General features: G+C 37.8%; 1 protein-coding gene across 2 annotated transcripts; it reads left to right on the top strand.

Moving 5' to 3' along the window:
* Positions 1–432: 432 nt before the first annotated feature.
* fam83b (family with sequence similarity 83 member B) lies at positions 433–27,189 on the top strand. Of its 2 annotated transcripts, none has more exons than XM_035531734.1 (5): positions 433–543; positions 17,720–18,217; positions 21,982–22,146; positions 23,653–23,777; positions 24,404–27,189. In XM_035531734.1, exons 2-5 carry the CDS (start codon positions 17,756–17,758, stop codon positions 26,460–26,462), a joined length of 2,811 nt encoding a protein of 936 aa, XP_035387627.1. In that variant the 5' UTR covers positions 433–543; positions 17,720–17,755; the 3' UTR covers positions 26,463–27,189. The 2 variants fall into 2 exon arrangements, with proteins under 2 accessions (XP_035387627.1, XP_026879338.2); XM_027023537.2 differs by lacking the exon at positions 433–543 and adding an exon at positions 16,311–16,360.
* The last annotated feature ends 202 nt before the right edge of the window (positions 27,190–27,391 follow it).

Below are 27,391 nucleotides of genomic sequence, written 5' to 3'. Positions count from 1 at the left end.
TTATACACCATGTATGAAGGCTTTTTAACTTCATGAAGGCAGATGTCAATATTATTCTATATAACTATTATTTCTTAAAATCAGTGTCATAAATAATCCTTCATGATCATAGTACAAACTGTTACATTTGATAATATGGCTCAAAACAAACCATAGGGTAAATTTCTCACACTGTGATTTAGCCCAAAATGAAGTACAGTGCAGTTCCCTCTGCAAAATAAAGCATACAGTAATGACTCTAGTAAAGGTATGTAAATATCCTTATCAAAGCATTTTGATAACAAGTAAAAAAGCTACATTCAACACCTGTTGAGGAAAACATTAACCACTCCATGATAAACAACCCACTAAATGCAGATTACTTCAGCAGTGTAAACTTTGGTACCAGAACATCAAAGATGGAACTTTTTTTTTATCACAAGGACTACAGTGGAGAGGATTAATGATGTGACAGTGCTGATCCTTGAGGCCACATGTTCATCTAGACTAATCCCTCCATGCCAGAGATTTGGAGAGCTGTGCTGAAGGCTGTGCATGCAGGAGGTGAGTATCAGCTAGAAGTGGTCCTAGCTTCTGTTTATGAATATTCTTCTTAGGGCTCTCACTTAATTCTTAAACTGTAGGCTTAAACCTTTACAGCATTATGACTCCTCTTATGACTCGAACCCCTTGCTTGGGCATAATAAGAAAAGTGTTGCATGAAATGTATATGTCTTATATGTGAAATGAAAATATGATAAATTGTTTGTATATCTCTATCTTTGCGGTAGTATTGACTTCAGGTGTGACCCAGGCAAAACAACAAACAAAAACAGCAAGTTAATGATTATCACACAAACTATCGTAATTGTGCATCACAAAGGAAGACAAACCAAAAGACAAATATCTTTCCTCCCTAAAAAGTCCAACTCAACATGGCAGCCATACCATACTCCTGGTGAGATGAAATCAATCAGTCAAATAAATACAAGCTAAAGTTAATGCCAGGAGATAAAAATAACTAAGAGTTAAAATAACAAACACAAAGTTCAAAACCAACAAATCCACCAACAATCACAAGGAGATATCACTGAAATGAGAGTACACAAAGTGAGAATAAGACTAGCTTTCAACATCCTTATATAGGTCCAAGAACACTGATGTCACACATAATTGAGGCATGAAAACACAAGGTAAGGACTGAAATGGATTGACTGAAGTGATATTACATAGGAACTGAATTAAGACCTTGAACAGACTCCTATAGACAAACAGAAACACAACACAGTCAAGATCGACAAAGCATTGAGCACATTACATACCAACAGCTGCCATATCACACAGTGCCAGACAATGGCTACTATGAGGTTTGCTTTTAAAATGCACTAAGCAAAGCCAAGTGCAAAGATATCTAGGAACTTGGAGATCAATAGAGTTTTATTTTGGGAAGCTTTGATAGTTTGGCTACACTACTGTCACCTCTGTCTGCTTATGTATGAAGGGTCTGATAAACAAAACTTGAGCACTTCTGCCTGAAAGAGCTTTGGGAATAAGAACTCTTTCCTCTCCACCATGCACATGGGTCACTTTCTAAAGGATTGCCACTTTTTCTTGAATTCTAACCTATTGTCCAACATGTTCCACTACTTCTGTCAAGGCCACATTGCCAGACATTGCCCAGAGTAGGCACCGGTTCGGTAACTAGACATTGTTTGTGTTGTACTTCTCTAAATATATACATAAAAATAGGCCACATAGGGCTCTCAATAATATCTCTTGTTCTGTATAGAAGCAATAAACATTGATTATTTATAAGTGTAAGATATTATTTAAATTGAAAGATTTTAGATGGTACAAAAAAAGTGTACTAGCAAGACAAATGAGTGCAAATTGATTTAACTAGAGAAGACACTCATAATGAAGCTCATATCAATGTGAACTTTTGGGGAATAGAGATAAAATGAGGAGGAGCATAGCACTTGCAATGTAAATTTACTTAAGATCAGATGTGTTTGGGAGCATAAAATTCATGTAACACACACATCTACACAGCAGTGTACTTATCCCAGTGTTCTGCTTTTTTTTCTAAATAATTATCTGCTCCTAGATGTTCCCCATAAGTCATCAAATCATAAAATATTACCCTACTGTGTCTTTGTTAATGTGCCATCCAGGATTTAATGGTGTTAAAGGGCAGTTCATGCACTATGCTCACAAGATGACTAAATAAATATACACATCAGCATAATATTTGTGTAACTGAGCAATACCTATATAGTTTATTTACAGTACTGATGCTGGTTCAGTATGCCATCTGTCTACCCCATTTCCTGAGCCAAGTACAAGCAAGTTTTCAAGCTCACTCACCACTACCTATTCCTCATTTCCCCCTTCACTAAACTGTTATCCACACCACAGTTGTCACAGGTAACATGATAGATGGGGTGCAGTTACAAACAGACTTGGAGGTACTAGGCAGAATCATAGTCAAGGGACAAATAGATAGTCAGAGAGACTGGCAAAAATCATTGCAAGGAATAAATGAAAGATTATTAATCTGAAAAATAAGGTAATACAAACTTGGGGGAAAGAGTAAAAACATCTTAACTCTCAGGTGGCAAGATGCAAGACACTTCATACAGATAGCAGGAGTAGCAAGGGTTGAAATAGGGAGAATAGATGGGAAACAGATGAGGAGTGAATTGTAAGACAGTAATGAGGTTAGGAGGGTTGCTAATTATACATCAACTCATTAACTCCATGGAATTAAATGGTTTAACAGGGACAAACACCAGCACAGATTTTGTGCATGGTTTCAAAATTTGTTGTATTACAACTATAGTGCACCACTATTAACTGTTAACTCTTCAAACAACCTCACAGCATCAGTTTTTTTAAACTCATACACAAATTATTTTATTACCACACCTTTGGAAAACTGCATATGTGGGTAATATAGGTAATTTGGTCAGTGTTTAACATATAGCCATACACACTGCTACTGTATGTCATGTTTCTGGCTTGCCATCTACCACTTGCTGTTTTACTTACCTAATAAAACAGGAAGAGTAAACAGAAATGCAGCCATAAACCAACACGTGCTTCTGATTGTTTACCTTAAAAGACATTAAGGCTCTGTAATCGTTTTTGCAGTTCCTCCTACTCCCTTTAATCTGTTACCCATATGAGGTCTGGTGAAACGCAGGAGTGGGGGGGGGTCCTGTATCTTACCTGGTAAAGGCACTAGCAACACCATGGTTATGGGTTTGATTCCAAGGTGCACCAACTCATGGAAAGAACAATTTGGCATCAGACACTGATAGCAGTGTCAGTATAACTGACACTGCTCCCATATTGACTGACTAATTTAATACTTATTGTAGGGTATTGTTTTTGTTGTTTAGCAAACTCTAGCACTTATTGTTTATAGCACTTATTGTTTAAGATAGACCTTATGTATTTTGCACTTCTAGGTATCAGCGTTTATCCCTGTATTCTACAGTATCCTAGTTCTTTGGTACGTTTGATTCTAACCTACTGTACTTGGATATATTCTATGAGTAAATGACAAAAGCACTTTTGTAAGTCACTCTGGATAAGAGCATCTGCTAAACGCCATAAATGTAAATGTAAATGTAAGTATATGCATGCTGTAAGATTTTTGCTGTTTTGTGTCAGATTCCAGTGCGCATAGCAGTTCCATAGACTTCAAGTTCACTTTTTACTGCTGGCAAAATGGAACCCAATCCGTTCTTAATGTTTAATGTCACATTTATATAGTCGTGTATATGATATTAGTTTGTTTAATGCTGAGTATCTGTTCTTTTAATTATAGTTATTTTATTTCAGAAGCATTTTAAAATAATTGCCTCAAAACATCATGTGTTTTTAAAATCCACTTGAAGATTTATTGTATGCATGCCAAACAAGAAATGTCAAATTGGACCTATGTAGGCTTTTACACTGCCTACATATTGCATATAAACCCAGACTCACCCTTATTTCTAAATGATAGAGTGCATATGTGACATAGTTACATCTTTCTTGTATCACAATTTTCATTTATGAGAAATTACCATACAAATCTATGATATGTATTAGTGCATTCCCCATGGTATGTTGCGGAAACATGAAAACGTTTTCTTGTTTTATACAACATGACTGAATATCATTGTCAACATATGTTTTCTGGAAAACTAATATAATTTAAGATTTTTTTTTCATTTTCTAAAGTAACAAAGCTATAATGTATAAAGGCTAAAGAAATATATATTTTTTTTGCTGAAAGATGTTTCAGGGGTCAGCCTGGGAGCAGTGTTGATGGGAGCATAGGCCTTAGTCTCAAGATGTTTCCAAGGGAGAGAAACAGGAACATGAAATATTTTTCTTTTTCTGATTTTATTTGTATGTATTGATTTATGGCTTGGGTCATTGGTCATTGCATTTGGGACAGAAAAAAAAAATCCCAATCAGTGTTTTGCCCCAGTGGTATCCAATGAGCCTTGGTATCAAATCCACACACACTAATCACAGTGCACACTCACTTCCCCGGTCCCAAATACTGGTTATTGTATCTCCTCCTTCACCTGTCCCCTTATTTATCACTCCTTTATTTAATCCCCAGAGGTGCCTGAGTCCAGCACTTTGCACTAATGGTCGCTAGCCATCATCAGCTATCATTGGCAATCAGTAAGAAATACTGATGAACCAAGGACTCAAACTAACAAACTACAAGCCAGCATAGACAGCTTGGTTAGTTGTGTGACTCACTCTGTGAGTCCTCTTACTATCAGTGGTTAAGGTACTTGACTTGTAATCAGATGTTTGCTGGTTCAAGCCCCACAACTGTGAAGTTGTCACTGTTGGGCCCCTGAGCAACACCCTTAACCCTCAATTGCTCAAGCTGTACTCAATCATAGTTATAAGGGTTTTTTTTGCATAAAAGCATCAGCTAAATGCCGTAAATGTAAATTGTCTCAGACCGTGGGGTACAGTTCATATTGTAGATCTGGTTGGAGCTCCTAGAGAAGGTCAATGTGACGGTGAGCCTGACCTCTGGATACCACCTATAGGTTAACGGTCAAGTGACGTGAGTGAACTCGGAGATAGGGAGCCCACCTATGCAGTAAGAACCCTACTTGACTCCAGGCATAATTACTAGACTGGGAGTAGTATGGACCTGAGGAATGGACCTGGGTACTGGCCAGCTTGGGCACCTACCACCTGAGTGCTTTTCACCATGCCCATCTGTCTAGGCCTCCTTGTCATCAGGGCCACCCCTGCACCTGGGTGCCAGCATACCCTTTGGGGTACTGTCACACCCTGGCTGGTATAGGCTGGCCAGACCTCACAAATCAGGCACACCAATGAGAGCACACCAGTTTATTGAATTACCTGTATTATCACCCCTTTATTTAACCTCCACAGGTGCTGGAGCCCAGTTATTTGTATTAATGGTCCATAACCTTGTGTTTTGAGACTTTGCCAAACCACCTCCTGCCATATGTTCTATGAAGCACCTTTGTTTAATTTTTTTTCCTCTGTGAACAAATATGGTTTTTGAATGTCACTCACACCTTGATCCTGACTTCCAAATTTCACACTGTGCATGAACTCTTTCTTGCATAAGGTTTTTTTTCCACCATTGCTTGATTGCTTTATTCCTGTGCAAGCATTACTAGATATACTTGAAAATATTGTTGGAATTAAGGGAACAGCTATTTCCTGCTTTAGATCTTAACTGATCATTATCAGTTCGTATACATAAATGGAGACTTTTTAAGCAATGTTAGTTTTGGTGTCCTTCCTTCTAGGGCCTCTACTTTATTTCCTTAATATATGCTACCTCTAAGGTGAAATTATTTGTAAACACTGTGCTAGTTTCCAGTGCTGTGCTGATAACACACTGATAATACTTATGTTTCAGTCAAACCAGATGACAACATTGCTTAATACTACTGAGGAAAATGTACAGGACATCAAACACTGGATATTAGGAAACTTTCTCTCCCTTAATTCTGACAAAACAGAAGTGCTTTTTATAGGATTATAAATTGTAAGCAGGTGGATGCATGTGCGGAGAAGAGCGAGATTTATTAGGGGCAAATCCAGAGTCGTAGTCATCAGAGTAGTCCAGGGTCATTGCGCCAACATAGAGAGTCTGACAATACAAGACAAACAAACAAACAAACAAACAAACAAACAAAGCACACGAAGGCAAACAGGCTATAACAGAGGCTAGGATAAACTCAGAGGCTAAGAAACACACAAACTAGACTTCCACTACAAATTCAGGTTTTCATAGAAAAAAATAAAGACATACATCAGATTTCCACTACAAATACAGGCTTTCATAGACAAACAACGTACAGCCAAGACACAGGGGGGGAAAAGACAGGGTTTAAATACATAACATTAACAAGCCTAGAAATGAGGAACAGGTGTGGAAAACCAAACGAAGGGCAGAGAAAACTAAACTACAGAATGGAACCAAAACAAAACACAAGACAGGGAAACCATGGAACATGGAGGATAGGAGGGACCAACCGTGACATAAGTAGGGTGCTTTGGCAGTGCCACCAATCAAAATAAGTGGGCAGTGACTGTGCTTGTCCACGTGTTGGATGAAATTTAAAACACACAAATGTAGGATTTCTAGATATTACATTTAATACCTCCCAGATTAAGAGAGATCAGATGGAGAATTTATATAGCACACGTGTCTTTCATCAAGATCTTAATGGTACACGTGGCTAAAAATGACTTTTTATTGTTAGTGAACATGAAGATGTGAACCGATACCATAATCTAAGAAAAGATGCTATCTGCTTGCAGCCTTAACTAATTAGCTAAATGTAATTATTTAATGTTATCTCTTATCACTGTGAAGCAAATCTGGTATATTGTGATAAAAGTATATGCCTTGATCAAATTTTTGATGACATTCTCTGCTCCCCTTAAGGAAATGAAAAATGTTTTGAAATATAAATTCAAAGACAAATGTATTTTCTATTTAAACCAATGTTGTGCTTAATTACTGTTGATAAAACTGCAATCCTTGAGTAAAAATCCACTTAACTGGTTGTCCTAGATGTAAAACATTCAAAGGCTAGGCTCAAACCATTTGTGGTTCAATCCCTGAATAAAAAAAGCCAAAGCAATGCTCCTGACTTTCATGAATTTTCAGATATCTTACAACAACCATATATCTTACTATTTTCTACCAGTGCCAAAGCAATCTCACAGAATTCTACCTCTTCACCAAAGAAACAATGACAAATAGTTGGGAGCTCTTGGCTCTGAAATTAGAATTAGAAGTGTGGATACAATGTTTGGAAAAGGCAGAGGAAATTCTTGCCTTTTTAGTAGACCGGCATTTGTTAAACCATTTAATCTCCAGACAAAGAAGCACCTTAGTTTTGGGCATTTTTTCCTTCACACTTCAGCTTCACACTTGCTTGGCTTACAGAATGCTATAATAATAATAATAATAATTCATAAATGCAATTTCTATAGCACCTTTCACAGGCACAAGGTCACGTTACAATGATAGTGGGAAAAAAAAAGCAAATAAATGAAACTGACACAAACTGACAACACAATCATTAACAAATACGGATAAGAAAAGAGGCTATGAAAAGTGTTGGGAAAAGAGGTATGTTTCAAATGCAGATTTGAAGAAGGAGAGTGTGGAGCAGCGACTGAGATATTGAGGTAAAGTGTTCCATAGTTTTGGGGCCATGACACTAAAGGATCTGCCCCTTACAGACACCAGTCTAAACTTGGGGACGGAGAGGAGGCCTGCATTAGAGGACTGAAGTGTACAGGTGGGGCAGTAAGGGTGTAAGAGTTGAGCTAGATAGCTTTGTTTGTAAGGAGGAGGATTTTGAACTGAATGCATTCAGGGACGAGGAGCCAGTCAGTGTATCTGATGTAGTCTAGGAGTGATGTGGACTGATTTCCTTATATGAAGGAGGCTTCTTGCAGCTGAGTTTTGGACATGTTGAAGTGAGCAGATGGTTTTGTTAGGGATGCCAATGAGGAGAGAGTTACAGTAATCAAGACGGGAGGTGATGAAGGCGTGAACCAAGGTCTCAGCGTCGTGTGTGGAGAGCATGGGCCTAAGCCTAGCAATATTATGGAGGTGAAAAAAAAGGCATTTTTCACCAGAGACTTGACGCGGGGTTCAAAAGATAGAGAAGTCAAAGAGTACGTCAAGGTTCCTAACTGTGGATGAGGAACTGATCAAGATACCATCCAGATTTAATTTAAGAGAATTTTGGACTTTGGGCCAATAAATAGAAATTCTGTTTTATCAGAACTGAGTTGTAAGAAGTTTATGCTCACCCACTGCTTGAAATGTTGGATACAGGAGAGTAAAGCAGGAGGTGGTAGGGTAGTGTTAGCCTTGGTGTTAATATAGATCTGAGAGTCATAACAGTGCATAACGGTGGAAATGAAGACCATGCCTACGGATAATCTGAGCAAGGGGTAGCATGTAGATAATGAACAGGAGAGGGCCAAGGACAGATATCTAGGGAACACATTGAGTAATGGTAGCAGAGTGTGATTTGTGTTTACCTAAAACAACATTATGTGTTCTATTAGAAATATAGGATGAGAACAATTCAAGAAACATGCTAGTAATGCCAATGGTTGAGAGGTGGGCATTGAGAATGTTATGGTTAATTATATCAAATGCGGCACTTAAATCTACAAGGAGGAGAATACTCAGGTCACCAGAATCAACAGAGAGAAGAAGATCATTTGGAACATGTACGAGGGCTGTCTCAGTGCTGTGCATGGGATGGAAACTAGATTGAAAAGGTTCAAATAGAGCCTGTGTGTCACGGAATGCTCATCTCCCGTGAGGCACGTGGTTTGGCCAGCCACGTGCAGTAGGAGGACCTTTGTTTGTGTCCACGCCTGCACACACCTGCACCTCGTTTGTTTGTATGTATGTAAACCCAGGTCAGGGAATGCAGCATCGTTGGTCATCGTTATCGTAATGTGTCAATGTGGTGTGTAAATGTTCAATGGCGATGTTAAACGTTATGTTCGTTCTTGTTACATGTATACGTGTTTATCGTCGTATTTAATGTTGGTCGTTTCTTGTTTGTATTTATCGTGTGTGATTCTTGTGGGTGCCGTTAGTGTTCTATGTTAAATGATAATAAATGTACGTCCCAGACGTTGGAGTCTGTGCGTCCTGCCCCTGGCCCTGCGGTACTCGGGCCACCGCACGTTACAATGTGTGTTTAGGAAAGACTGCAGTTGAGAAGCCACAACTTTTTCTAATACCTTGGCCAGAAAGGGCCAATTATCAAGAAGTGCAGCAATTAGTCCATGTTTATTAAGAATTGGAGTAAAAGCTGAGGTTTTGAGAGCTGAAGGAAAGTAACCTAAGGTAAGGGATGCATTAATGAGATGACAGATGGGAGCAGAAATAGCAGAACAACGCTTCTTAAGAAGAGTAGTGGAGGCAGGTTGGCAGGTAGAGGAACTAGATTTTGTTATAATCTCAGAGACTAGGGAAGGTTGAGTGAGACAGAAGGCAGAAAATTGTTCAGCAGCAGGGGTGAGAAGGGTGTCCACATAATTGGATGTAGGGAGCAGAGGGAAAAAACTTGATTTTGATTATTTTTTTCATTAAAGAATCTAAGAAAACCTTTACATTGTTCAACAGTACCAAATGGAAAGGAAGATGGAGGCTGAAGGATCTTATTAATAGTGGAAAAGAAAGTTTTGGGCTTATGTCTGGGACCATTAAAGTGTCTGGGACCAAATAAAGTGTAAGTGGGCAGTATTTAGAGCTGACCTATAATTAAGCATATGGTCAGAATAGACTACTTTATAAACAGTGAGACCAGTTTTCTTATAGAGGCGCTCAAGGCACCGACCTTTGGTTTTCAGGGTATGCAACTCAGGGGTGAACCATGGAGAAGAACGACCAGAGGGAACCTGGCTGGACTTGAGAGGTGCTACCTGTTCAAGTAGCTCAGAGATGGAAACATTATATATATAGAGAAAATCATCAGAAGAGGACAGTTTTGAAACAGACATCAGGGGAGAGGAGTAGAGGTGAGCAGAGGGTCAACATCTTCATCTTCACTGCCAGCCTCCATGGACCCACTGCAGTTTGCATACTGCCACAACCGCTCCACTGACGATGCAATTGCACATCTGCTCCACACTACACTGACTCACCTGGACGAAGGGAGGGGAAATTATATTAAAATGCTATTTGTCGACTACAGTTCAGCATTTAACAGCATCATCCCCTCCCTACTCACTACTAAGTTGGGGGATCTAGGACTGCATACATCCCTGTGCGACTGGATCTCCAACTTCCTAACAGACAGACCACAATCAGTATGGGTGGGCAACTGCGCCTCATCCACCCTCACCCTCAGCACTGGAGCTCCTCAGGGTTGTGTCCTAAGCCCCCTGCTCTACTCACTGTACACCTACGACTGCACAGCCACTTCCAGCTCTAACATTATTGTCAAGTTTGCTGACGACACCGTTGTCATGGGTCTGATCTCGGACAGCGACGAGAGGGCCTACCTGGAGGAGATTAAACACCTGGAAAACTGGTGCCAGGAAAATAATCTCCTCCTAAACGTCAGTAAGACAAAGGAACTGATCGTGGATTGCAGCAAGAAGCAGGAGCGGCACTACCAACCTGTGAGGATCAGTGGAACCACGGTGGAGAGAGTAGATAGTTTCAGGTACCTTGGAGTTCACATCTCGCAGGACCTGTCCTGGTCCCGCCATACCAACTCCCTGGCAAAGAAGGCTCGTCAGCGTCTTTACCACCTCAGACGCCTAAGAGACTTCAGACTGCCCTCCAAAGTACTGCGGAACTTCTACACCTGCACTATCGAGAGCATCCTCACGGGGAGCATCACAGTCTGGTTTGGGAATAGCACCAAGCAGGACAGACAAGCACTCCAAAGGGTAGTGTGTTCAGCAGAGCGCATCACTCACACGGAACTTCCTGACCTGCAGACCATCTACTACAAGCGGTGCCAGACCAAGGCCAGGAAAATTGTGAAGGACCCCACCCATCCCAACAATAGACTCTTCTCTTTGTTGAGGTCAGGGAGGCGCTTCCGCTCCCTGAAGACCAAGACAGAGAAGCTGAAGAGGAGCTTCTTCCCACAGGCCATTCGGGCCCTGAATCAGGGAAACTGATAAACTGTGGGGACCACCACCACCATGTAACATAACTGTATATCTGTACACCTGTATATATAGATTTATACTCAATTACCTTGTTACACAACAACTGTAGATATGTTATTATACAAAATGGATCTGTACATTCTGTAGATTGTGTACATATATACCCAAGCATATTACACCTGCACTGTACATTCTGTAGATTGTGTACATATATACCCAACCATATACATTGTACATTGTGTATATAATCATAATATACATATATTGTACATACATTGTTAATATATTTTGTACATACATAGAGTATATATATTTATCTTGCATATATACATTTTTCTCTATGCACCCCTGTTTCCTTTCCTCAGTTTGGACAGAGCACTCTCCACCATTTCACTGCGAGTTATACTGTGTATGACTATGTATGTGACGAATAAACCGAACTTGAAACTTGAAACTTGAAACTTGAGCTTTGATATTATGGAAAGAGAAGAGGGATTTAGTGCATGGCTGAGTGACTGAGATGGTAGCAGTGGCTTCAATAAGTTTATGATCAGAGATACCAACTAACGATCCAATAACAAAAGTAATTAATCCAGAAGAGCAGATTAAATCTAATGTGTGACCATGAGAGTGGGTAGAAAAATCAACATGTTGAGTCAGAGAAAAATAGTCAAGCACAAATAGGAATTCAACTGAAAATGATCAATCAGTGTCAACATGGATATTAACGTCCCCTAGCGCAACCATCCCTGAACACATTACACTGCCCAGAGTGAGAAGCTCACTGAATTCTAACAGAAAGTCTGAAGATGTTCTGGGTGGTCAGTAGATTAACAAAAACAGTAATGGTAAGGAAACAGTTAGCTTCAACACCAAATATTCAAATGAGGATACCTCATGAAAGGTACAGGCAGAGATATTAAGATTGTCATTATAGACAGTAACCAGACCAACACCCTTTGCCTGGGTTCTGGGCTTAGCCAAATAATTATGGCTACTGGGTTTTAGTAAATTGAGATGTAAGTAGTCCTCAGGTTGCTGCCAAGTCTCAGTAAGAAAGAATAAATCAAATTTGTTTTGCACAGTGAGATCGTGGCACATGGAGGTTTTATCTGTGAGGGAGCAACAGTTTAGCAATGCAAAGTTACGTTTATTCGTCGTAGAGTTTTCCCAAGGGGGCTGGGAGACGGCGCGAGGGAGAGGGCGAAGAACATCAAAGTTAATTCTACGGGCACAGGAGGGCGGTTCGTTGGTGTCGTCCATTTTTCCAGAAAACAGGAATAGCACAGTCAGAGGAGTGGTAAGTAGAGAACAGAGATCTGTAGGAGCGATGAATATAACTGGGGTGGCAAGCAAAGCCAAGTGACTGGCATAGCATGTAGGTGGAAGAGTCCAGGCGATAGTGGGAACAGATGCTGTGGAGTTGTTATGGAGTGTATTGGAGCAGCATAGCCCAGTAGTGACAGGGAGGTAGGCCAACCACAAACAGGTAGGCCAACCACAAACATTCCAAGGCAAAAAATAGAAAAAAGATGCTGCATACAACCAGAAAACATAATGGCAGATCTTTATTGACAGAGAACCAGTTCGCATCGGTACTTCCCTTCTTTCCCTTCTTCTTTTTGCCTTTCCTAGGCATCTTTTGTCATTCGGTGTTTCTGTGACATTCGGAGGCTTAAGCATGATGGGGGGACGAAGCACATTGAAACAGACTTTTATTGCCACACTTAACCAGATGTAGCATGCAGGTGATAGTTTCAAACACGGACAACCTCAACGATAAGACATGAGACTTATATATGCGCATGAAAATTACACACAACAAGGATCAGGTGAACGACACAAGAGGGCGTGGCAATACAGACAAACACACACACACACGGAGACATTTGGGGGCGTACCGTGACAAAAACAAAACCCCATCAATTGCCATGCACAATTTGTGTTGGCCATGCCACTGTGATTTTTGTTTTTGTTTTATAGATAATGGTATAATATCAAATAATATCCAGTCAGCAGTGATCCTGTGGTCAGAAACTGACCAGCAGGAAAAAAAATAGCAATGCTGACAAATTCTGCATAGAAACAGATTGGATATAGATGAAGACAAAAAGGACATATTCCTGTCGCATTATGAAGTCTTAAACAATCAGGGCCAGTTTGCCTTATACATGATACAAAGATCATTTATAGCAAATATCACACTGAAAATTCTTTCTTTCATTCTAGAGGATCTTAACACTAAAGTATTTTGTGGAAATGGAGCCCAGAACTGTTTTTGACCCTTCTCCTGAGTGACAGAGGAACAGAGATACTACTATTCTGTACTATTCAGATTATCTATCTATTTACATGTTTATAAGTCACTACAAAATGAGGTTCTCAGCATCTTTCTTTTCAACAAAAATAAACTACCAAATTTTTCAATCTTCCTATTTTCATGCTAAAAAAAGGCTGTTGGAGCATAGTAAAAGTAGTCCATAAACTTTCACTTAATGAATAAAACACAAGAATAGACTGCCCTTATGTGTTCTTCCTGCAGATAGACCATAGAAATGCTAGTAAAAATGCCCCTACAAAACAGTGGGTTAATAAAAATAAAGTTGTGATAGTTGATAGTTGAAGAACTGTTGATCTTTTGGTTTGCTTTGGCTTCTTATCTCTGTGAGATCTAATCTGGAATATATTCTTCAGTATCTTGTGAGGGATCGTGTTTTGTTGTCTTTGCAAAAAACAAACAAACCCTTTCAAAGTACCTGCCCATACATGCAAGTAATACAGGACAGCCTGCATGATATTCCAAGGAAGGGAAGACTGGATGAACAATGAACTTTCAGGACATGACTCACCAATGATACAGCTCGCTCAAGGGAGAAAAACCTGTTGCAGAGCCTAAATTTTGAAATATACTTCCAAAATTCCATGAAACTACACCTACTTCCATAACCCTCGATGTGTAACTGAACACTGCCTGTGAGGTATTGAACTCTCATTCAGTGCAGCCAACATTTTAATCATTTGTGAAACCACAGAGAGACATATAGAAACTGCATCATATTTCCTCAAAGAAAAAGATCAAGTGGAGGTTTTAAGTTATGAAAATCTGAAGTTCTGTAGTTTAGGTTGTTTAACCAATAGTAAAGGCTTTTTATTTCTGTGCAAAGATATTATTATGACATTGTCTATTCACTCTTTTACTCACATGTTTACATTTACATTTACATGTATGGTATTTAGCAGATGCTCTTATCCAGAGTGACTTACAAAAGTGTTTTGTCATTTACTCATAGAATATGTCCTAGTACAGTACAGTAGGTTAGACTCCAACATACCAATGAACTAGAATAATGTAGAATACAGGGATGAATGCTGATACCTAGAAGTACAAAATACATAAGCTCTATCTTAAACAATGATAAGTGCAATAAACAACAAGTTTGTTAAACAACATAAACAATACCCTACAATAAGTACTAATTTAGTCAGTCAATATGGGAGCAGGGTCAGTTGTCCTTTAAATATTCTGTAAATAGATTGGTCTTCAGTCAGCGTTTGAAGACTGCAAGGGACTTTGCTGTCCGGACAGCAAGTGGGAGGTCATTCCACCATCTTGGAGCCCGGACAGAAAATAGTCTGCATGGGTGGATTAAATATTTTTCCTTTTCCTACTGCAGAAATTTATCAGATATGCAAATCATGCAATATCTTCTGTGATAGGACTTGAAGCTCAGAGAATTGTTTTGCTGTGAGGGGCTTTAAATTATCACAATGTTACTGAGCATTACTGGAAGTTTTAGGTGAAGTCCCTGTTCAACTCCAGGTTGAAGCAAAGCCGTAGGTCACAAAGGAAGCTGCCAATTGTCTGTTCAGTTGAACTACTGCCAAAGACAGAGAGGTATAATACAGGATATTACAGATTTTCGCAGTGACTCACAGTGACACAGTAATGGGTGGTAGTTGCTTGATGCTCTGCCTGTGCTACTTTAACTCATTACTTACATGCTATAATTAAACCCAAAATATCATTTTAAGATACATTTAAATACTGTATCATAGGGTAAACCCCCTGGTAAATCCATGAAGTTATTTATCCACCAAAACACCAAATAACCAAACAAATCTAAAGTATGAAGTCAAATGTAGCTTAAAATAAGTGTAGCCCTGTCTAAATGTGTAACGTATGTAGAGCCTAATAGTCTCTTGAACCTTCCACAGTTTAACAGCTAAATAAAAGATCTTCTGTATGTTGTGTTGCAAGCAGTCGCTAAACCTGTTACTGTTTAGTGAACTGAATGGGATTAGCTATAATACTTCAAGTGATCAGCAAATTGTGCTGGAACTATTAGCACAAAGTGGCCAAAATAATTAATAGATTGATATTATACCTCTTGTAACGCCACTGGACATATCTTGGGGATTTCATGTCCCATATAGTGGACACTCCAAACAGTAAATAGAGGGACACCATGTGCCATTACAGAAGAAGTGTTTGTCCAGTGGCAAACATATGGTAATGCTCTGTGTTTACTGCTCTCTGTTTACCTCTTGCAGTGTTTCTTGCAGGGTTTTCTCCACACAATAACATTAATTATATAGGTATATGACAGAATTCCCTTACAGCACTGGTTCAAACATGTACGTATATAGAAGCACCATAATATAGTTTGTAAGACTTATTGTAACAGAGTGTTCTGTGAATGAAATACCATTACACAATATTACTACAAAGTCAAAAGTATCTTTGTCAGAAAAAGAAGATATAAATAGAAAAAGAGAAAAAAAATATATCAGAGTGAATATCATCAATATATCAGCGGTATATCAGAGTGAACTCTGAACTTTTTAAGTCTTTCAAACAAGGAAGAAGTGGAGGGGGAGGGGGAGAGAGGGCGAGGAGAGAGACAGAAAGAAAGAAAGGGGTGTGGCTAAGTGTGACTCAAACATGTTCATAGCCTGTGGCTTTGGGAGAGTGTTTCAGTTTTTTGTATTTGCATGTGAAAACTTGAATACCCACCCTCTCGGATTCCCAGCTCTTCTCGTGTTGTGACATATTTGGTTCATTTTTTTCGCCTTAACTCTTTAGTAGTGGAGCACTTTACTTTACTTTTCAGGATATGTTTAATCTCTCTTAAAAACACTGGATAGGAATGTTCTGCCAGAACGCCAGAAGATTTCTCCATAAATGACAGTTCAAGTAAGTCATAACAAATAAGTTCAGGTACACAAATGGTGAGATATGTTGGACTAATATGTTGTTAAGTTGGACTAACTAGATATGTTTAATACATTGGGTCTAATTGTTAACAGCATCTGAGAACATTTAAATTGGTAAATTCTAAGTTTCATGACCAGAATATAACACTTTGTTTATATTTATATATAAGACCTTGTATATATATTTTACTTGTTCAGAAAAAGTAGCTTCCATATGTGTTTTCTTTATGGAAATTATGCTAATTATATTGTTTATATAACACAGTTTCCTCAGTGTATTTACATAATTCTTCTTAACATGTACTTTACAATGCCTTTCTGCTTTAATTCCACAACTCTGTTAACTTAGGTGACATACAGTCTACATTTATTTATAACTGTGAAACAAGAGTTAAATAATTTTTTTGGAGTCTTTTTTAAAAATACATTATTACTTTATTTACAGTAATAATCTAATGTTCATATGAATTGTTATGGAATTCTTGTAAACTATTAAATATATCAAATATATATTTGAGCTTCTCTTATAGACAGTTTTTTTGTAGAAGCTTCCACAAAGTTGTTAATCAGCTTCTCATTAAATTTTCTGGTCTTTGTTTTGAGATGCATCATATATGTTGATAAAAGATTATGGTTGTTTTTGCATATTTGTATCCCTATCATTTTTTTTTCACATTCTTTATGAATTGTGTATAAACTTAATTTAACTTTATACAACCAAGCATGCATGTCCCATAGCTATTAAGGAAAACTTATCATTGATGAACACTCAGCACTGAGGAACAACAACTTGTGTAAAATGCTAATAATGTTAAAATGAAAGATCAGGAACTGTGAAGCTTATACCATGCAAAAGCGTTATTTTGTGCAGTAACAAAACATAAAACCCAGGATATTTAAAAATTTATCTTATTTAACAATATTTTTCTTGTGACCTGACATTATCAATGTTGAATCATTTTCCTCTGAAGCATGATTCACTTTAAGGTGGTGTTTCATTTTATTAGGGAGCTTTTAGCACAGCAGGACTATATTTAGGGCATTATGCATCAAGAAAATAGAGGTGCTATGAGTAATATATTGATGGCACACTGCATTGTCCAAAAACCATGGACCTTTTTTATCATCACTCTTTCTATAATCTCATCATAAGTAATAAAAAGGTCAGTAGTGAGTCAGTACTTAATTTGACTTGTTAATAATATCACATTTTAAGTGAAAAACACTTGCACTTGTTGTTTAGGGCAAAGAATAAAGTCATACATTCATGAAAATATTTTTTTTCATTTTGATTCATGATATCAATTTATCTTATTTAAGACTGTGCTTTGTTTATTAGGTTGCAGCTCAGTACCATTCAGGATTTTGAGGAGGAATGATCCAAGCCATGATGGAATCAAATCTATCTTTGCTCTCTTCCTTAAAGGAGGAACTCAAACCTGAGGATTATGTTCAACCTCATTATAAGGAGGCTTATCGTTTAGCCATTGACTGTTTGGTCAGCGATGGCAAAAACGTGTATCAGGAATTCATCAAAGCTCAGAATATAGTCAACTTCCTTTCAGAAGATGAAATCCACTTTATCACACAGAATTCAGTGCAGCCACCTGTTATCAACCACACTGAAGATACCGATGGTCCGAGGGATGAGGAGGTCTCTTCAGGGACTTACTGGCCTATGCACTCTGATGCTCCTGCCCCAGATCTGGAACTGGGGTGGCCAGAGGCCATGCACAACACACTCCAAACCAACATTGACCTGCTTTACCACCCACCTAGGCTAAATAGCCCCACCATCAAGGAGGTGGTGAGAAAACACATCCAGGATGCTAGACAGGTAACACTGGAGCATAATGGCATGAATGACACAATTGCTTGTTGGTCAGTCTGCAAAATGTTTTTCTCTGATCTCATGTATGCTGCATACTGCATAGTGCATTTAAACCATTTTTGTGTTTGTCAAAGATTAAAGTGTGATGTTGACTTACAATAGCAGCTCAGTATTGAAGATATGTTGTATAAAACAAGGCGTGCTGCCTTTTTTAGATCGCCTCAGGGCAATTTTGTTGACAAGATTGATGCTGTTCTTTTTTCTCCAGGAAGGCAGGAATGTCAAAAAAGCTTCTTTTAGCTTAGCTTCTCCACCATTAAATGTCTTGAGGGCTAATAACAATTTCAGGTTCAATCAAACTTAATTTATTGCTATTTGCTTAATTGTGCTTAATTTTATTGCTATTTCTGCATCACCTTGCTTGCTGTTAATCTGAATAATGTTAGCATACTGATCGGAAACTGCTGTTGTTTAAAGTTCACAGGACCTATCCACTCATTCTTGAAGCTAGCACATATTATTTAACTCATTCCATGAGCTTCATGAATTGAACTAGGCTTGGACATTAAATCAGGGAAGTCACTTCTCATCTCAGACTTCTCAGACTTTCGGACACTCCTGTTTTTACCAATTTATTATCCATATACTGCAAGTCCCCAACATACATACAAACACACAAAGCTAATAATGAGCCAAAAAGAAAGGTCTACTGTGATGAGAATATGAACAACTTGCATCTTGTTCCTTGCATTAATAGCATTTATAGCATGCAGTGTTATTAGTTAGAATAAAAACAGGTAGAATAAGAACACTGTGGCTGCATGTGATATCTTAAAGTCATCCATGTGAGAGAAGGGTACAAACAGAAGGGTACACAACAGTACAAAACAGTTCACCAAAACAGTTCACCATCAGTATGGCGATTCACCTGTAAGAATACTTCCCCATATTTATCCATATACATGACTTCATATGTCATTGTGAAATAATGGTGGAACAAACATTACATATGATATACTACTCTTCTTTGGATCAGTCACAGTAGGATGGTCTCTCCCTAGCAACAGTTCCACCTAAAATATGCTAAAACACACACAGCTCAGACAAAGGGGGAAAAAATATTGCACAATCACCTGTCCACACCCTTTACTATCACACAGACAGGAGCATCTGAGTTATTTGGGTGTGTCCATGAAACCCTGCTTGGCAGCACATGCATATAAGTTGTCAGGGCCCTGCTATATGAGAGCACTCATATATATATATATATATATTTATTTATTTATTTATTTATTTTCAGATGAAAAATGTGCAAGCACTGCACCTTGTATAATGAACAAGGATTCATTGTTATAATCACTGAGTTACCTCAGAAGTTTATTGACATGACAGAGAGGAGAAATTTTGATAAAATGTTTACAGGAAAATAATTCCTACAGTTTTGCAAAACTCTGTAGTCTTAAGGGAGTAGGACAGTGGTAAGCAATCATGTGTCACTGAAATAAATACATGGTAGGTTTTTTAGAGTAGTGTCCCTCCTCCAGACTGTTGGTCAGTTTGTCATTACGAGTTTAGACAAACATGCACCAGAGTGCTTAGGTGAGCAAATTCTGGGCATGTGTCAGTTACTGTCATTTTATATAGCTGGTCATTATGGAGGTGCAGATGCAGTCAGTGTTTGATACCAGCTGATACCAGCATGATACCATTGACCTCTTGCTCCTGCTCTGCACATGAAGTCAAGTTGACATGAAGAAAATTTACCCTATCAACTTAGGTAGATCGCATTTCAATATCTATAGTAGAAACAACAGGGCCTCAAAATGTCTGTGAGGTTACTTAAGACAAAGAAACTACAAAAATGGGAAATGTTAAGCTAGTATGTCATCATTGTTAAGAGCTGTTATCCTTTACACATATATGCATGTAAAAAATAAAGTATGGAAATAGGAAATGGTAGCAGAAATACAGAATGTCACTTCATGACATTATTGGTTCTGGAAGACATGGGCTTGAGTTGGCAAAGTTTGACCTGGGAACCCAGATGGGGTTTTGCAGGACAAAGAGCTTGAATTTTAAAGTCTCCATAAAGGGGAAACTGACAGGTGGAGATAGAGCAACTGAACTGATAACAATTGGAAATCTAGCTCCAGCATAGGCACATTTTGGAGAATCGAATGGATTACTCTTTATTGTTCTTTATATAGTTGGAATCTGTAGAATCTAATAGAGCATGGCTTGTTGTACAATGTTACTATGAGGAGAGAACTCCACATCTCTGAAACAGCTTAAAAAGACTGATATGATGCCACTGCTTCCACTTTGCATAATTATATAAGTTTCTTATGAACATATGTTGGCTAGTCACACTGTTTTATTTTAATGATGGTCATGGAGATCTTATACAAACTAATATTTTACTGAAGGATTTGAAGCATGTAATCAGGGAAGCTACTGCAGTTGACCACCACTTAATGGTTTCGGGTCAATATTCACAATAACCAATAACCAGCAATCAATAATAAAACTATTCAATTATGTTACATGTATATAATGATTCTAATATGTTGTTAGCACTATGTAGCCTCATAGGTTTAATTCATTTGTAGGGAGATGTAAAATGCTGTTAATGTTCATAGATAATTGCATTAACTATTTATTATTGATTAATTTACTATTCCCCCCAAAACACCTGGAAATACCTTTTGGTATTTTTACATAATATACATATACATTATTTATATCTGAATTGTTGAATAAAATAATGACAGTTATTATAAAACTTAATAGGTAATTCTAAAGTTTTGAACATTAGTCTGTCTTTATATATAAAGTAATTTTATATCTATCATATTTTATGGAATAATGCATATAGCCAGCTGTTTAAAAATGGGGACTGTTACTGACAGAGGTCAACAGAGGTAAAGCTGTTGGTTAAATAGCAAACCATACAAAAGATAACTAAACTAACTAAATTATTTGTATTATTCCAATATTTTTCAAAGCAATATAATATAATCACATAAAACTTGGCTCAGTCCTGAAATGGAAATCACACATGTAAATGTAATAAAATTGATTTAAATACAAATAATTTCAAAATTGTAAAACAAAAAGCAACTTCTGTTTAATTTCTATTTATAATGTCAGTGAATGAATATGACATATTTGACGTTACATAAGGTGTGGTGCTAATAAGCATAAGATTTTGATGAATCATGCAACATGCACTTGTCACTAGTTCATCATCTTGAGCTTGTTAAGACTTGAATAGAGAAATGCTGGCATTCAGGTAAAACACAAGATTAGTTTTCAATGGTAACCCCTGGAAATTCATAACAAGTGACTGCCAAAACATGAATTGTCATATGGTAGGTTCATGAGGGTTTTTTCCCTTGAAAAGGGAATATCAATGTATAATACTAAAGTTTCTCAAGGGATTGAGGGTGTTTTGCTTCCATGCAGGCCTGTGTGCTCTTTTCAGTACTCTGCTCTGTAACACTCTGAAAACTCTTGAAGCATTTATGGTTACATTTCTTGCTCAAAAAACGTGAATTTTACTGGTGACCTTTATTGTCTGATTTTATCTTTTAAAGTTCTGGGTTATTTTCCACACCATTACCGATTAACAGCTCAGTGAGAAGGCACTGAGAACAGCATGGCACATCCTTTTGGAAAGTGTCCTATAATTACCATGTTTCATCTCTTAGGTCATAGCCATTAATGCATTCTCTGCATTTTCATCTTTTTTTGTTCAAATCTCCATACAGGTCATTGCAATTGCCATGGATGTGTTTACTGATGTGGATATTTTTAAAGAGGTAGTTGATGCATCTGTCAGAGGTATTCCTGTCTATATCCTCCTGGATCAAGTTCACTTCAAGAGCTTCCTCCATATGGTGGCAAACCATGACATTCAGATCCAAAAACTCAGGGTGAGTGGACTTGATTATACACTACAGCAATTATGCAGACACAACAGACACAAGAGGTTTGTTCTTAAATTGCTCATACACTACTAAATTGCTTGTATGGGTGAGTTAAGAGGACTTATCACATTCACCATTTTTTTGTACAGACAAAATTTAGAAAAGCACAGCTGTTCCACCAAATTAAAAAACTCCACCAAATTATGACTAATGACTAAAGAAGATCCTTGGCTGTAGTGTCTCAGAGTACAACACCACTTACCACGACACGTATACACTTGTCCATCTTCCCCCTTCTCCTCCTCTTTTAGTCATGTTCAGCCTTACTTTGATGAGGTGTTTTTCTTTTTATTTAAAAAAAATTTTAGGCTATAACAAACCATATCAATATGACAGTGTGAACAGCTTGAATAAGGGTTACTGCCCATTACTCTGCATTATTAGCACCTGATTACATTGCTGATGTTATGGTGATACTTCTGTGTTTGCTGTTTAGGAAAGTTCCTTTTTTTCTTCAACATGTTTATACACTTTTGTTGACTTCTGTAAGTCATCAGAAGAACTTCAGGAGATTTCTCATTTGGAAGATGATTTCAGTTTTGACAGTGGCAGGAACAATACTTTTAATCCGTGTTTTCTACCAAAGTTTAATTTTCAAACAATCCAGGACAAAATACAAGGTATCACTTGGTTCTTTTCTTTCAGAGCAGTTTGTCAGGAAACATGTTTCTTTGTTTTAAAAAAAAAGTTGTTAAAAGTATTTTAAATAGCACTCTGAGACACTGATTTTGATTTACTGGTTTCCTGTTGAGAGAAAACTTGTCCTGTCTGGTTAGGTGACCAGATGAAAGTACAGCACTGATGACATGATTTTACAAAATGTCTAGGTTCTTGAAATAGTCCTCCCTGCACCCTGGGGAGAAGTAATAATTACTAGTGGGTTGAAATGAATCTTGCTTCTTCAACACTCCTTCTAAATACCCTATACCTTCTGAATTCCATGTTCCTAATTACACTTGTCCATTTTAACCAGTGTGGGAATTTTCTTTAGATGGAAATCTCATCTGTTTTTGCACATTATTTAAGATATTGGTCACAATATTAATGGTTATAAGGTACACCCTTGATTTAATCTACATGTAATTTACAGTAAATCAAATATTATTTACATTTATTCCATTTCAATTACATTCATATTTACAGGCCAGCAAAAATAGACATTAAAATTACACATACCTATCCTTTAATCCTGACTTCTATCTTTAATGTCAGATTCTTTGTCAGCTATCTAATTATTTTCAAACATGTTTATGCACAAGAGCAACTTGACCCTTGTGCTTAAAAAACTTTAATATGTTTTCTTAATCTTCTTAATCTGTAGACAATTTTTATGCAAAATAGCTATACAACTCTCTAAAGATCACAGCAGGGTAGAATTGTCTTTATATTATTCATCATGAAGTTATGTCAATACAACAGACTCATTAAATGTCTGTTTTGTCCTGTCTACAGAACATGAAGGTGCGAACAGTGAAAGGTGTGGAGTACCTCTGTAGATCAGGTGCCAAGTTCAATGGGGCCATGGAGCAGAAGTTTATCCTAGTTGACTGTCAAAAAGTGTTTTTTGGATCATACAGGTATGACAGAGGAAATGAGAAAAGTTATAAATGTAAATCTAATAAATATATCCAAATCAATAAATACATTATAAATATGATATATTTAATTCAAAAATTTGTATTCAACTGTAAGGAACTGAGATAATGAATGTGTTTAAAGGAATATTTCAGTGTCCCCCTCTAATTACTATTTACTGCTTCAGGATTACATGGTCAATATGATTCCCTGAAAAAAAAAATCCAAACAAACCCTAAAACCCTTAACTCAAAACATACTTATAATGATAGTCTAAAAGCAGTTGTTGGAGCAATCCATCAATATTTACACAAAACACTTTGTAGAAATGCCTTTACAGATGGCACTTCTTTTTTTCAGAGGCAAGAATCTGTGTGTAATGCATTATACTTGATCACACATGCATACTACAATACTTTAGGGAAAGTGAAAGTAATTGCAATTTCTTTTTTTTTCTTTTTTTTACTGTTACTCCAGTGTTCTAAAGCATTCTGTTCCTAGTCAACTGTACAGGAAAATGTCAAAATTGTTGTCTGTGTTAATCATACAGATGTAGTAAGTAAAGATCAAGTTGGAAACTTTGAATATTCTGATAAATGTTGTTTTTATGCTGTCTCTCTTCCTCTAGCTTTATGTGGTCCTATGAGAAGATCCACCTAAGTATGGTTCAAGTCATTACAGGAAGGCTTGTAGAGTCTTATGATGAGGAGTTCCGCACTCTTTATGCCCGTTCCACTATTCCAGCAGAGTTTCAGCCTCAGGAAGTCTTGTCAGACAGAAGAATGAATGGAAAAATGGATGGCTACCTTGGTCACCCCACCAAACCCTTTGAAAGGAGTGACCATTTAAGACACACACTTGATTCAGTGTATCGCCAAACATGTGAAAGACAACCAGGCTTTAGGAATACAATGGAGGAGCTCCCTCTCTCCATTTCACACCATAGCAGATTTCTTCAGGAAGCGATGGATTTTACCAAACGCCACAGCTATGCAGGGGAGAGGCGAGAGCCCTCATACATTCTTCAAAATTCCAGGTATGGTTCCAGTAACTGGAATGTGACAGAAGACAGCAGACGTTATGGAGAGAATCATTACCCCAATGCAGTAGAGGACCCATATGAAAGCTCCAGGTTGACCCTGATGAACAGGAATGCTAACTTGCGTCAGTCCTACCACGGCAATGATAAACAAGTTCTTGCAATGCAACAGAATCTGCCGAGCCTTGCAAACACTTCCAAGTCTTTTATGCGCACCTGGAGGATAGAATCTTATCTCAATAAGAGTGACATTCACACAGGTGAAGTCCATGACTACTTGGACCAATATGAGATAGAAAATAAATCTGCTCCTTTGATGGCTTCTCGTCTTAGGTCATCCCTGGTTTTCAAGTCCACAATACCAGAACAGCCAGAAACTAACAGTTACATAAATGATTCCTCCTCCTCCCTACGCCGTGAAGATCAAGTTGGAATACAACCAGGGTCACAGTACTACTCTTCAGCACAGTGGAATCAGATGGGATTAAAAGACAATCACATGCAACCTGATGACTTCATGTTTAAGAGACGGAGTACACAGATGTTAGATCATTCAGGTAATAATATAAACTATGGTTCAGAAAGAGATACTGTATATGCTAGTCTAGGTAGAGCTAAAAGTCAACTCCAAGCTAAGGACCCTGAGCTCTCACAAGGCAATTTGTACAAGAGACACAGTGTTGCAGATCCTAGGTATAACACATTCAACAGTAATAAAGGGTCCTCCAGCCACATTTATGGATCTCTTTTGAGAAGACAAACAGAGAAGAATGTGATAGGCAAAAATTCCAAAAATGAGGGGTATTCCCAAAACCTTAAAAAGGACCATAGATCTGTCTCTCATCATGACTTCAAAAGGGCAGACAGCAAAGATACACCATGTACTGCTTGGCAAGAGCCTCCTTCCAGGACCATGTCAACAACAGTATTCGAATTGAAAGCCAAGGAGCAGAGCCAACCCAATAGCCTGTCATCTCCACAGTTCTTCAAGAAAAGCACCAAGAAAATAAAGTATTTTCTAAACATTCCTGACAGGAGGGAGGACTCACCTAAAAGAAAGAACATTTTTAGTTCAAAAGTCACTGGCAGTTCTGACACCATTCTTGCTGATGAGGAAGAATTTAAAGCGCTGCAAGATGAGGAACAGCAGGGCTGTACAAACATTTCTATGAAATCCACTGACAGCAACAAGCTGAAAAGGGAAAATGAAAGGATCTCTGGAAGAGGGATCCACACTGTTGCAGTAACTGGAGTGTCATCTGCTCCTCGCTTTGCCACAGAAGAGATTGATGGCTCCCTGGCAAGCAATGGGAGTGTGAAAACATTGGTACAGCATGGTGCCAACACTCAGAATGAGAGGTCAGCTTTGTCACAGAGCATGGGTCAGTGGCAGAGAGATCGAATCGTGGCAAACAGGTTGTACAGCAGATACGAGCCTCTTTGCTCCTTTGAGACTAAACGTACCTCTTCAGGTCAAGGCAATACTTTGCCCAGCCATACATCAGACATCTATAGAAGTTCCCTCCTTACAAGAGGAAATACAAGCACTGATCGGATCAGTAATATAGCCCAACATACACATGTTCATGATAATAAATTAGGCCGTTTTATACAGAGGGTTGGACATTTCATAAACAAGAATAAATGACCATCTATACTAATGGTGGACAATTCTGTGAAAGATTACTTGCCATTCTTCCCAAAGTGGCCTGGGCCATTAATGAAGTTGGTACTTCCTTGTACACAAAAAAAGACTATTATTTCTCAGACCTTTAGACTTGAAAACAGGATGTAGTTATGTCTTCACTTACAGAAATAAATGGGCTTAATATTGCAAGGTTCTATTTTTTGCTTATTCAGTGAGTTGGGATTCTCATTAGATTTATATAAAGAAAAACACTTAATTGAAGACTATAACCTTTAGACCTATCTGATTAATGTACAAAACTACTATTCATTCAAATTCAATTCTATAAATAAACACTGCACTCTTGCACAGTATTTACTGGTTAAACCATAGTCTTGCAACTTTGTTTTAAAATAATACTATGAGTATGAGGACCATAATACTGTATGCTGTGCACTATGCTGTATGCTATATTGTGCAAAATTGTGGGATTGGATGGTACATTTGAATTCTAATGTTTACATGTGCAATTAAAGGTGTTTTTAAGCAATGGTTTTACCTCATATGCAAAATGTTAGTTCTTCCTTAAATACAGGAGGGGTGTGTTTCTTTATGATATAATGACAGCCTTGAAACAGAATGCACCCATAATGACCTCACCCTATGCTGACTTTATACTCTGCAGTGGCCATTCTGTGAATGACAATGTAAGAAAGCAACTGATGAATTAAAAATCTTTATGAGTAAACATTATGTGTTTTTTTTAAACTTATGTAAATTGCTAAAGTGCTGAACTGTGATCAAATGTGCAACACAGTAATGATAAATTGTTAAAAATGCAGCAGGATTCTGGACTTCACCACTTCCATAAATAACATCAGGAATGAACATGAAGTGTTCATTTCAAATGAGTGTTATTTTCATTTAAGTACAATGAACTAATTTTAATT

The sequence above is a fragment of the Electrophorus electricus genome, chromosome 11, assembly GCF_013358815.1.
Source record: "Electrophorus electricus isolate fEleEle1 chromosome 11, fEleEle1.pri, whole genome shotgun sequence".
In the NCBI taxonomy this organism is placed as follows: domain Eukaryota; kingdom Metazoa; phylum Chordata; class Actinopteri; order Gymnotiformes; family Gymnotidae; genus Electrophorus; species Electrophorus electricus.
Note: the sequence above shows the minus strand (reverse complement) of the source record. Positions and strands in the feature narration are given on the sequence as shown.